This window comes from Gossypium hirsutum, chromosome D11 (genome assembly GCF_007990345.1).
Source record: "Gossypium hirsutum isolate 1008001.06 chromosome D11, Gossypium_hirsutum_v2.1, whole genome shotgun sequence".
In the NCBI taxonomy this organism is placed as follows: Eukaryota; Viridiplantae; Streptophyta; class Magnoliopsida; order Malvales; family Malvaceae; genus Gossypium; species Gossypium hirsutum.
Genome location: NC_053447.1, coordinates 706,684 through 720,099, shown reverse-complemented (window position 1 = coordinate 720,099; position 13,416 = coordinate 706,684). Strand labels below are relative to the sequence as shown.

The 13,416-nt window shown below is 34.7% G+C and overlaps 2 protein-coding genes across 3 annotated transcripts; one reads left to right on the top strand and one right to left on the bottom strand.

Annotated features, from left to right (window-relative positions):
* Positions 1-823: 823 nt before the first annotated feature.
* LOC107904635 (LRR receptor-like serine/threonine-protein kinase ERL1) lies at positions 824-7,121 on the top strand. Of its 2 annotated transcripts, XM_016831072.2 has the most exons (27): positions 824-1,107; positions 1,228-1,371; positions 1,792-1,930; positions 2,030-2,101; positions 2,184-2,255; positions 2,330-2,401; positions 2,494-2,565; positions 2,666-2,737; positions 2,864-2,935; positions 3,019-3,090; positions 3,205-3,273; positions 3,365-3,436; positions 3,551-3,622; positions 3,697-3,768; positions 3,869-3,940; positions 4,014-4,085; positions 4,173-4,244; positions 4,339-4,410; positions 4,516-4,587; positions 4,671-4,742; positions 4,825-4,896; positions 4,988-5,059; positions 5,147-5,218; positions 5,299-5,372; positions 5,451-5,918; positions 6,007-6,377; positions 6,465-7,121. In XM_016831072.2, the coding sequence occupies exons 2-27, from the start codon at positions 1,254-1,256 to the stop codon at positions 6,837-6,839; spliced, it is 2,982 nt and encodes a 993-aa protein (XP_016686561.1). In that variant the 5' UTR covers positions 824-1,107; positions 1,228-1,253; the 3' UTR covers positions 6,840-7,121. The 2 variants fall into 2 exon arrangements, with proteins under 2 accessions (XP_016686561.1, XP_016686562.1); XM_016831073.2 differs by having other exon boundaries at positions 849-1,371.
* A 1,854-nt stretch (positions 7,122-8,975) lies between these two features.
* LOC107904636 (protein PSK SIMULATOR 1) lies at positions 8,976-10,665 on the bottom strand. The gene has a single exon (XM_016831074.2). It carries the CDS (start codon positions 10,521-10,523, stop codon positions 9,138-9,140), a length of 1,386 nt encoding a protein of 461 aa, XP_016686563.2. The 5' UTR covers positions 10,524-10,665; the 3' UTR covers positions 8,976-9,137.
* Positions 10,666-13,416: the final 2,751 nt, after the last annotated feature.

Below are 13,416 nucleotides of genomic sequence, written 5' to 3'. Positions count from 1 at the left end.
TTAACTGTTGTATTAATTAATATATTTACAATTTTTTAGAGAACTAAATAAAAAATTATCATTTTTGGAGGCTATGTACTAACTTACAAATTAATACATTTTAAAAAGTAAAAACTATATCCTAATCCTCGACCATTAATATAATACGCTTGTTGACCCTTTACCAATATCAATATATCTTTTTTATTAGTAATTTAAATATCTCAATTTTTATATAACATGATAAAAAATATTATAATTAAAATAATAACATGGACTCATACACGCTCAAGCTGAGTTTGAGGTGTTGTATTTTGTGACTTCACTCACATTAAATATAATTAAAAAAAGCATTATGTGTTAGTATTAAATTAAATAGCCACAATGTGATCAAAAGAAAAAAGATGGTTAAAATTATATCATAAGTTGTTATATTTTTTTATAACTTTGAAATTTAATTTATTATTTTTTTATTTTTCGAATTTCAAATTTTAGGTCTAACTATTAAAATTATTTTGTTAAATTCAAGTTAATTATAATGTCATTAATATTTTTTATTTGAAAATGTCGGAACAAGTTTAAATAAAAAATTAATAATATTAGTAACTGAACTTAAATTTTGAAATCTGAAAAGTAAAAGGATTAAATGCATGAAAATATAAGTACCGAGATGTATTTACAAATTTTTAAAAAGTACAGGGACCAATGTTATATTTTAACCAAAAGAAATTGGTTTAATTGCCACGTACCCACGGTTAGAAGACATTATCCAAACGTCGAAAATCCAAAAAAATAATAAAAAAACCCGGAATAAAATCCCATTCCGTTAAATCAAACTTGGTCTGAGAGACTCAGTAGTAAATTTTTATTATCAGAAGTGAAGTCGCCAAACGTCCCTTCACCGCCGTTTACAACGTCTTTTATAGTTTCTTGTGTCTTTCACAGTCTGTTTTGAGATAGACAGACACAGACAGATACAGCTTGAGATAGATAAAGAGAGAGAGAAACACAAAGTGTGTTTTGTGTATTGTACTCTGTTTTTGTTTTCTCTCTCTTAATAACATCTCTGTTTCCTTGCAGTTCACGGCTTCACGCTAAAAGCCTGTTCTTTCTTCCTTCTCTGTCTGCGTAATAAACCCAACCCTTTTTTTTTTAAAGCTTTTTTCTTTGGTTTGTCAAAACAAAGTACCAACCTTTCTTTTTCTTTGTCTCTTGGCTCATCGTCGTCGTTATTGGATTTTGTTTTAGAGCGTTGTCGGGTGAGGTTTTGAGAAATGGAGGAAGGGGTGTTGCTGAAGAAGATAATGAGAAGGCAGGAGCTTTTAGTAATGGTGATAGCGTTTCTTCTTCTTCTTCTTCTTTGTTCTCATGCTTCTTCACTCAATGACGAAGGTACTCTTTTTTATTTTTCCTTTTCTGGGTGGTTTAGTTAGTGAATGTAGCTATTGAGCTTGTTACAATGTGTTTTTGAGCTGAAATCATTTGGGGTAATTGTTTTCCTTGTAGGAAAACATTTTCACTGTCATAGCTTGTGTGTTTAAGCTCAGGAGCACGTAAGAAGTGCTGTAAATTAATATTCCTTGCATTTTGGAAGCATTAAGCTCGGAATTCGATTTCCTTCTTTCTTGGTCCGAGTGTTTTCTCAACTTTCATGGTCATTAACATTACCTGTTATGGGGACAGAGGAGATAGTGTGTTTTTAGCCACTAAGTCGTTTTACATTGGAGAAGTGTATTGACTTCTTTACATTTCCAGCTCTTGTTACTGTTGTGCACCAGTACTTGATATATAGAGTATAAATGGTGGGTGTAGGGAAGGCGTTGATGTCGATAAAGGCATCATTTAGCAATGTGGCAAATGTACTGCTCGACTGGGATGATGTTAACAATTTTGACTTTTGTTCTTGGCGTGGTGTTTTCTGTGACAATTCTAGCCTTGCTGTGGTTTCCCTGTGAGTTTTTTCTTTATTTGTTATACTATTTCTGGGTTACCATGCTATGTGTTTGAACTGATGTTGATATTGGTGCTTTTTTTTAATGTTTGCTGTCAGGAATTTGTCAAATTTGATTCTTGGCGGGGAGATTTCACCGGCCATTGGTGATTTAAGGAGCTTGCGGTCCTTGTATGTCTTTTTTAAGAATTTTTTTTTCAATTCTAGGTGTTCATTAGCTTGTTGATAACCCTGTGTTTTTCTATCATGGCAGAGACTTGATGGGGAACAAATTGACTGGACAAGTTCCAGATGAGATTGGAAACTGTGGTTCGCTTGTTTATCTGTATGTATTGGTTTGTTCGGTTGTGTTTTTATGGTTTTTGTTTGGTTATGTCTGATTTTTATCATATAATGCAGGGACTTATCTGACAATCTTTTGTATGGTGACATACCTTTCTCCATATCCAGGCTCAAGCGGCTAGAATTTTTGTATGAATACATTGCTGCTTGCTTGTCGGTTTTTTTTTCCGGATAATGCTTTAGGTTGTTTGTAGCAATGTAATTGTGATCCTTCCGTTTAGGAATTTGAAGAACAATCAGCTAACAGGTCCTATTCCTTCGACCTTAACCCAGATTCCGAACCTGAAAACTCTGTGAGTTAATTATGTTCTATCACATTGTTCGATAATCTCGGAAGCTTTGTTAAGATGAAAGCTTGCTATAAGTTTTTTTTATGTGATTTTGAACTTTCAGTGATCTAGCAAGAAACCAGCTTAAGGGAGAGATACCGAGGCTAATCTACTGGAATGAAGTCTTGCAGTATCTGTAAGTTTTAGTTCCGTGATTATTGAGATTTTTTTTTGTTGGATGCCTTACATAACTGCAAAGTCTAAATCCGAGGTTCTTTTGAACTATTGCTTGTATTCATGTGGTATTGGTTGCTTTATACAGTGGCTTGCGCGGCAATATGTTGATTGGAACTCTTTCACCTGATATATGTCAATTGACTGGCCTATGGTATTTGTAAGTACCGATCATCCATGGTCTATTTATTATTCTTTTTTTTTTGTTTTTCTTGTAACTTGCAAAAGTCTAATTGCTTTCAGCGATGTTCGGGGAAACAATTTAAGCGGTAGCATCCCGGACAGCATTGGTAATTGTACAAGCTTTGAAATCTTGTAAGTTGAATGGGTACCTACATCTTTTTGTGCTGGTTTATTATGATTTACTGGCATTATTGGTTTATTATTAAGTTACTTTAATTTTTAAATCTACATTATTGGCAACTTTAGGGACATTTCCTATAATCGGATTACCGGGGAGATACCATACAATATCGGTTTCCTTCAAGTTGCAACTTTGTAAGTTTATTCGAGGCATATTTATTATCTTGTTCAGGGTCTTGCAAATTATGTATAGTTTATCCACACAAGTCTAATATTCTCATGATAGGTCACTTCAAGGAAATAAGCTTACTGGGAACATCCCGGAGGTCATCGGTTTAATGCAGGCCCTTGCTGTACTGTAAGTATTTTGTTTTTCCAAAATCTGAGTAGAATCTTGTCGGCCAAAAATTTCCGATTTAGACATGCTATACTAAGTAGCTTATGCATGTTCTGATCTTTTCTTTTGTTCCAGGGACTTGAGTGAGAATGAACTAGTCGGGCATATTCCACCAATACTCGGCAATTTATCGTTCACCGGAAAATTGTGCGTTTCTATAGCCTAATGAACTTATTTTTTTTCTGCTTTCTGTACACTGAATTGTTGGTATCCCGAGGCAGGTACCTTCATGGAAACAAGCTGACCGGTCCAATTCCACCCGAGCTGGGCAATATGTCAAAACTTAGTTACTTGTGAGTTGCCGTACCTTGTAAATTTCAGCAGTTGTTTAAGTGGTAGCATTCACTTATCCAAGATGTTTATTGGACTTTCACAATGTTAATCGTTATGCAGACAATTAAATGACAACCAACTCGTTGGTTCTATCCCAGACGAGCTCGGGAAGCTGGAGCAGTTGTTTGAATTGTAGGTTTTTATCACTTTACCTCATTTATTTATTTCTTGCTATTATCCATCTAAATTACCACTGCTTTCTCAGGAATCTTGCCAACAATCATTTAGAAGGACCCATTCCGCATAACATCAGCTCCTGCACTGCTCTGAATAAGTTGTAAGATACCATTTGAATGTCCGAAGTCTTTATGTGCATTTCATTAAAATGTTAAAAACTGATTCAGCTCAACAAATTTTCATGCAGCAATGTGCATGGTAATCGCCTAAATGGGTCTATTCCACCAGGCTTCCAGAACTTAGAGAGCTTAACCTATTTGTAAGTTGTATAATTGGGTTAAATCCCAAAATTTTTGTTCATTTGTCATCAAAGAATCGTCTTATTAACATATTGATCATCTTTGGGTGTTTAGAAATTTATCCTTGAACAATTTCAAAGGCCGGGTACCTATCGAACTTGGACATATCATTAATCTTGATACTTTGTAAGTGAATTAGCCTTTTACCCCCCCCCCCCCCCAAAAAAAAAACAAATAAGTTTAGGTTTCTGTTCTATATTGAACTTCTTTGTGGGACGGTCGTGTTTGCAGGGATCTATCCGGAAACAACTTTTCAGGCCCTCTACCTGCTTCCATAGGTGAACTGGAGCATCTTCTTACACTGTGAGCTACTCCGATGTATTATTTTTCCAATCCATGTTATTTTCATACTAGTACGGTTCTTTAGTTTATTTTTACATTTGCAGGAACTTGAGTGATAACAAACTTGATGGACAACTACCTGCTGAGTTTGGGAATCTCAGAAGCATACAAATCATGTAAGAAGGTTTTGCGACTTTAAGACCGGTTTCACTACCTATTTGATACTCTGAATAAACTTATCCGCATTTCCCTTTGTAGTGATCTCTCATTCAATAGTATAACTGGCAACATTCCTGTAGAGTTTGGTCAGCTGCAAAATATTGTTTCTCTGTAAGTTTGTTCCTTGTGCTTGATGGAGGTATTTATGTTCAGTGTTCTAGTTTTAAAGCTAATGCCATTAAGACATTTTCCGAAATCACAGAATACTAAAGAACAACAAGTTGCAAGGTGAAATCCCTGAGCAGCTTACGAATTGTTTCAGTCTTACTAACCTGTAAGATTGTGTTCTGTTTTTCTTCTACTTTAGTTCATTCTATGTTATTTCGGGATTGTTTCTGAATATGTTTAACTACTCCCCCAGGAATGTGTCGTACAATAACTTATCCGGCGTCATACCTCCGACAAGAAACTTCTCCCGGTTTTCATCCGATAGGTACGCGAGTTTACTCTTTTTTTTCGTTTTAAAAGCCCTCTCAAATTAGTTTTATTAATTCGTTTATATATGGCTGTCAGCTTTCTAGGAAACCCAATGCTCTGTGGAGATTGGTTGGGATCAATCTGTGGCCCATCTATGCCAAAGTCTAGAGGTATCAACTTGTGATGTCATTGAGCTCATTTGAATATCCTTTCATTAACACTTCCTCTTGCTTTATGTTCTCGAGCAGTTTTCTCCCGAGCTGCTGTTGTTTGTATGACTTTGGGCTTCATCACTTTGGTGGCTATGACCGTTCTTGCGATTTATAAGTCGAACCAACAGAAGCAAGTGATGAAGGGTCCTATGAAATCTGTTGCGCATCCGCCGAAGCTGGTTGTTCTTCACATGGATATGGCTATTCATACCTTTGATGATATAATGAGATTCACTGATAATTTGAGTGATAAGTATATCATAGGCTATGGTGCTTCTAGCACGGTATACAAATGTACTTTGAAAAATTCCCGTCCAATTGCAATTAAGAGACTCTACACCCATTTCCCAAACAACTTGAGGGAGTTCGAGACTGAACTCGAAACCATTGGCAGTATAAGACATAGGAACATTGTCAGCTTGCATGGCTACTCATTATCTCCGTATGGGAACCTTCTGTTCTATGACTATATGGAGAATGGCTCATTGTGGGATCTTTTACATGGTTTGTTGACATGCCTTTAGCTTTTCTTCGATCTTGAATATTTGTACTGTTTAGCAATTTCTGATTCATGTCAATTAACGCGCTGCAGGGCTGTCCAAAAAGGTGAAGCTTGACTGGGAAACAAGGTTGAAGATTGCTGTTGGAGCAGCACAAGGGCTTGCTTATCTTCACCATGATTGCAGCCCTCGAATTATTCACAGGGATGTCAAGTCCTCGAATATTCTTCTAGACGAGAATTTTGAGGCTCATCTGTCTGATTTTGGGATTGCCAAGTGCATACCAACAACAAAGACACACACCTCTACTTATGTTCTGGGAACCATTGGCTATATTGACCCTGAATATGCCCGTACCTCACGTCTTAATGAAAAATCAGATGTTTATAGTTTCGGCATTGTTCTTCTGGAGCTTTTGACCGGGAAAAAGGCTGTGGACAATGAATCGAATTTACATCAACTGGTGAGTTTAACTTGAAGCTTTACCCCACTGTCAAAACACGGGCCAGGGGCAAGCCTTTTAATATTTTTGGTGTTCATTGTTATATAGATACTGTCTAAGGCTGATGATAATACGGTGATGGAAGCGGTTGATCCAGAAGTCTCAGTTACATGCATGAACATGACTCATGTCCGAAAGACATTCCAACTTGCTTTGTTGTGCACTAAGCGACACCCTTCTGAGAGACCAACCATGCATGAGGTTGCCAGGGCTTTGGTCTCCCTTCTTCCATCGGCTCCAGCGCCTAAGCTCTGCTCAGGTCCAACAAAACCAGTCGACTATGCTCGGTTTATCATAGACAAAGGACTGCAGCGGTCACAAAAGGAGCAGCAACAAAGGCAGCAAGTCCCACAGGAGACCAACTCTTCTGATGCTCAATGGTTTGCTCGGTTCCGAGAAGTCATTTCTATGAACACCCTTTAAAGCTATCTGTCTTGAGAGGATTCCCACTTTTGTTTGTTTCGAGGGGCAATTTCCGTCACCAGATCATCTGAAAGTATATAAACATAGGGGCGACTGAGCAACTGAGTTTTGCCTTTTTGTTAGAAACCCTCTTTTGCTTTGGATGCGGCCAAATCGGAGCCAGTGATATATTATAATCAAGAAACTGGGTTAAGATATTTAAATTTGTACTTTATAACTGTATTTCAGGTATTACAATGTTCCAAGTATTTTTATAAACAAATTTAGGCTAACTTTTTATCATCTATTGAAATTACTCTTTTAAATTCAAGCTGATTGCATTGATCAGAAGAATATGCTGGCATGCAAGGTTGAATCTCTAACATTGACGTCTCCCATGAAGCTGTTAGAATGTTAGTTGCATGGCTGCTTGCACCATCGGTCAACGAGGAAGCTATGAGACAGTTGGCCAAGAGTAGCCATTTGGAAACCAAATGTTCTGAGATCAATTTCGAAGACCACTAGTTCATCGGTGGGAAACAATCAAATTGCATTACATTGAAGTTATATGGTTTATAAGCAAAAGACGAGAGGTGGCAGGGATATTAGAAATAGTAAATTGGAATAATTTAGAGGTATTTATGTATTGAGCCATATTACATATCGCATTATGTTCGGATCTGGTCCATGTCATCTGTCTGAACATCCTCACCCAAATTGGACATTGATTTGTGAGTTTCCAACTCTTTTAACAGATTTTAAGAAAATAATAATATAATTAAATTCCTTGGGGTTTTTAAGAACCAAATACAGATTTGTCAAACTTTTTAACGACATTCCTCACTACCAATAGCAATGTGGTCACGATGCTAAAAACAGCTTATTTACAACTTGCCATCCCTTCTTGAAACTCTTAACCCTCTCACCCCCATGATGTGAATATTTATTTATGTTTCGTTGCGTGCATTGTATTGATTCACATATAAAAAAAATAAAAAGAATCCCTTCGTCCCACTACTTCCGGCAGGGGGCAGCCAGTGGTGGCCGTTAGCAATCAAACGTATGTCCCATAGAATTGGTCCAAAGGTATATTTGCCGGTTGGCTGGTTTTTAAATTTTAGCATATGAAATCACCCCAAAAATAATTAATAAAGTAAGAAAAAAAGAAATTCATGGAATGGGAGGTGGGGGATAATGTGTATCTGCTCGTCACATCTCTCTCTTTTTTAATTAACACATAGATATTATTATAATCTAAATTATATTTGTGAAAGTACTTGAAAATGTTTGAGTTGATACAATGCTTAGAATTATCCATAATTCATCCTAATCCTTAAATAGAAGAATAAACGCACTTTAACACGCTTAAACTCACAACCAAACTAGTACTCAATCGGCATGTTTTAATTAATTTTTATCATATTCTTATTTGAAATGTTTAATTTATATGATGAGGGGCCAAAAGGGGAGACAAAAGGTGGGAACATTTACGAGAAAACTGAATCTTATTAGCCATATGTGAACTATGAGCTGTACAATCAACAAAGTACATACATTAGATTTTATATATATTTGCACTAATTAAAAAAATACAAAGAGACATGAACAAAATGGTCCATGGAGATGGCAAACAGAATAATGGAGGAGTACTTTTTCTTTATAGTTTAAGCTAAGCTAGATCCTTTGTGATAATTTAAAAAATTCCAACTAGTCTTCCCCCATATTTTATTGCTACATAAATAAAATAAACCCAACTAGCTTTATAAAGTACATTAGAGCTTCAATAATAATATTTATTAATTAATAACGAATTGTACCTAAATGCTTTACCAATATTTGTGGAATTACAAATGCACAAAACAATATATAGATATATAAAGTTTGCCTAAAGTTGAAGAATCTAGCGTGTGCATATACTATTCACATTTTCAATCATTAAATATAAAGATTTTGAAAAACATATTTTTTAGTATATGAACTGCCGAAATTATAAAGAATATTTCATGATTTATCATTAATAATGAATTGAAATAGCATTATGCAGAAGAAAGCAAATGTAATAAATAGTCAAACTAGTGTATCGGTCCCAATAATAACAACAAAACAAAACTGAGTTAAAAATAAATGGAATATTTTCACATGCACTATAAGCCATCGATGAAAAGCCATGCAAATTTTCACTCAAATTCATCTCTCTAATATTATATATTATCAATTATACCATTTACAGAGGAACCCTTAGAAAGATCTGAAAACCCCCCATTGACATAAAATTTTGCAGAATTTTTCTCAAGTTAAAATTCCCAGAAAGGGAAATTATCAACTTTGCACATTAAAGTTGCTACATTCGAACAATGCTTTTGCTGTCATTTCCCTTTCGAATCTCCAAATGTAGTTCAAGCCGACCAGCAGCTCAGTTATGGCTGCTTCGGTCTTGTCTTTGTTGGCGAAGAACAGTGTTTGTAATAAAAGAACATTTGTTTTAGGCAACAAGTTTTGTTGTTCGAAGCTTCTTTCACTCTGCCATTTGATCATGTTGTGTGCTAATGGTGATAACCAACCCAAGATCCTTCCTAAAGCTGTTCTCCATTCTCCGGCGAGGATTGGGTCACCGGCTGAAAACCCGACTCCTTTTAACCTACCCCTTAAAGATGACCGGATGCTGTTCGGTAACATGGAGTAAAGATCATCTCTTGCATCAACGCCTACCAGTTGTGGTGACTTGATCATTTTTTCAATGATGATGATCAAGTTAGCATAGTGTAAAGCTAAAGCTGCCGCACCTAACGTGCTCGCCGGAGGCTTGAGGAGCTTTGTGTTCGACTCGAAAAACCCGAACCTCGAATCTTTGTTTTCTTCTTCGGAAGGATTTTTTAATGGACCTGACATGAATCCGTTAGGGTTTTCAGTTGGATGAACAGTTGCAGAAGCTGATAGACTTCGCGGTAATAACGAAGGACCAATCCCAAAAATAAGTTTGATCCTTGCTAAGATAGTGAAAATTGATCTCACCGCCATGGAAACAACCATATCAAAGCTTCGATTCCATAAAGATCTCTCTTTTAAATACTTAACTTCTTGTCTTTGCCAGAAAAGCTTTTGCTGCAAATCAATAATCTTTTGCTCTTTAATCGAAGAAGAAGAACAAGAAGAAGATTCGTATTCTTTTAAACACTTCCTCAAATTGTTCTCCACCGTCGATAGTTCCTCCATTTCTTTATACAAAGTGGCCGTGATCGTCACATACCTATCCATCTTCTTGTTTTTAGCTTCCATTTCTTTAGAACTCAAAACCCAACTATGGGTATCATGACCCGAGTTAGCGAACTCATCGAACCACCGATCAAAACACTGAAGACCCGAGTCTTGACACCGCTTGCTTATCCTCGAAATATACTTAGCCACCAGCCTAACATTCTCGGCGATCTCCGCACAAGCCAGCCCCAACAGGAAAGACTCGTCGTTCGACACGATCTTACGGACTCCTTCGAGAGATACCGATTCATCGCGAAGACGAATTACGTTCTTATCGGAAAGTGAATTCCAAAGGTGAAGAAGCTTCGACATAAGGCCGGCGATTTCAAAAGATAAAACTCCGACGGTGGATTTAACATGCTTTGAAGCTTTTGAGTTCTTTGGAATTGAAATCTTGGCAGTGTTAGAAATCGTTTTCTTCACTTTTATTAACCAAGTTTCAAGAGCCATGGGGATCAAATTGAAACAAATGAAAAAAAAAGCAAAGCTAAACCCTTTGAAGATAATGAAATTTTTCAAAGAGAACTAATTGAAGGAGTGGTGTTTGCAGCGAGATATAAAGGATATACTGGAAAGACATGAAAGCTTCTTTTTTTTCAGATATGAGGCTCGTGGGATGTTGAGGCCATTATACAAATAGCAAAAAGAGTTTAATTATTTTAATTAATAATCATAAAATAAATATGCACTGACAGGTGACAGCGCGTGAAAAATGAACTAATGAGGCTTTTTATTTGTCTTAATAGGGTTTGAATTTCACTCGCTTTGGATGCGCGTGGAAGGATTAAACAAGACCACAAGTGTGTCAATATTTTTCTTAATATATTTATGTAAATAAATTATAATTACAAAAATAGAACTAAATTGTGAATTGATAAAATTATTTGAAAGTTTTTATTTAAGTTATTAATTGTCAAAATCTTGATAAACGAGTTTTAAGCAATAATTCAATAATCGATACGGTTGATCAATACCTATCATCGAGTACAAAAATATATTTTAGATTCAAGTCGATCTATTAGTCAATGTCAAATATCAAAGAAGGAATCTATCTGAATTTTGATTTGCATATTCGTAATATTCAAAACTATTTCATTAAAAGAGTTGAATTGTAGATGGGAAATGAAATGAAAGCTTTTGAGTAGTGTAACAGAAAAGATCATATAATAATGATTTTAACATCTCAATGTCTTAAATAGATATTTTTTAATTTTTTAATGTAAACTTATTAATAATTTAGTGATGCGTGGGTTTACCAATTAAGAAGCTTTATCTGGTGTGTTTGGAAGCAAAGAAACAATTGCTGTTGGGTTTTTAATTTAATTTTCCTTTTGGAATTCTTATAACATCGTCTTTTTCTTATGGGTAAACTACACTCATTGTCACTTTTGTTTACCTTAGGTTACGTTTTAGTCACTTATGTTTGAAATGTTACGTTTTAGTCATTTATGTTATCATGTTGTAACATTTTAGTCACTGAGTCATTAATCGTCGTTAATGGTGTAACGGTAAGCTGACGTGGCACGTTAAATCATCATTTCAAACAAAATTTTAGGTTAAATTATACAATTGATCCCCATATTTTTTTCGTTTTAAGTAATTTAAATTTTTTATTTTATGTTCTTTAAAATTTCCTCTTTTTTTCCATTCTCTTTTGTTTCTCCCTCTGTTTTCATATCTTTCCCATTTCTTTTAACATATTAGGAAGTCGAAGAGAATGGAAAATAAAGAAAATAAAGAATGAAAGTTAAAAGAACATAAAAGAATTAAATTGCTCAAAACGAAAAATTATGAGGACCAATTGTATAATGTAACCTAAAATTTTTGTTTTAAATGATAATTTAACGTGCCATGTCAGCTTACCATTACACCATTAACGATAATTAATGGCTCAGTAACTAAAATGTTACAACACAATAACGTAAGTGACTAAAACGTAACATTTTAAACATAAGTGACTGAAATGTAACCTAAGGTAAACAAAAGTGACCATGGGTGTAGTTTACCCTTTTCTTATTAGTGGCTTTGTTTTTGTGCACGTTACTGAGCTCATCAATCTTTCCTACTCTTTTCATCTCTCTCCCTTATTATCAAATCAATATTTTTTTTAAGACACTACTTTTGAGATTTTTCTAATATTACTAATTCTTCGCTTTAATCATTTACAAACCTTTTCTTTTTCTTTGCATGGGAATGCTATGCCATGAGCATCCTAAGTGAAAAGACAAATTTTAATGAAAATAACCAAGAAAATAAGAGAGGAAATTATCTCCTCTCTTTTTGAGTTTTAACCTAAGCTAATAGTTAACAAATTCGACTTATTGAATCGATAATCGTTGAATTAATTTTTTAATAAATTCATTAAAATCAATACAAAATAAAAAAATTGGGGCAAACAAATTAACTTATAATTGAAATATTTTTTAAAACTTCTAATTATTTAAATAATTATTATGAAATTAGTGATTGAATTGATTAAACAAAAAACCGATCATCTTATTAACGGTCCGATTTTTAGAACATTGTTTATTGCTTGAGATTGCTACCTTTCACAATATTTTTAAGATATATACTAGAAACAAGTATAACAGTTTTGACTAAACTCTCAAAAGATCAATCACTCTTACTGATCAATCTAATCATGTTTTTAAAAAATAATTATATAATCAAATCTTTATAAAATCTCAATTTAGAGATTAAAATAGATAATTCAAATACCAAGTTAACCAAAAAAAATACTAAAATGAACTTAATTACTAAATTTAAGAGTAAAAATTTTATTATCTAATATATATATATAAACAAGATCCCCACTTATTCAATCACATGGGATGGTGAAAATATTTTGGGTGAGTGTGGGGGTCATCACTCATCAAATACAAGCGAAGACAGCCTGAGATTTGACAATCGCCATTTCTAAAATTCGTGTGACAAGCACTTCTTTCTTTCTTTCTTTCTTTTTTACTTTGGAAGGGGGCGATCCATTGCCTTTGCTTTTGGGTACAAATGGAAAGGCAGTGAAGACTGGCCTTTGTTTAGTTGTCGGAGATGAATAGGCAACCCTCCTACATTTTCATGCCTCGTTTAATGTGCCTCTTATAACTATAACCCCATCACTTCCCACTTGCTTTTTTTCTTTCTTTATTATATATACTAAATCAACCCTTCATCTCTCTCTATCAACTTTCACATTCCAACTTGTGCTTCTTTACTTCTATTTTACTTCCCCTTTAACTGTGCCCAAATTAACAGACCCCATTAGTGCTCTATAAATATGAATTTTTTGGCCTAATATCAAATTTAATCCTCAATATTTACATTTTTTCAGTTTGATCCTTAATAT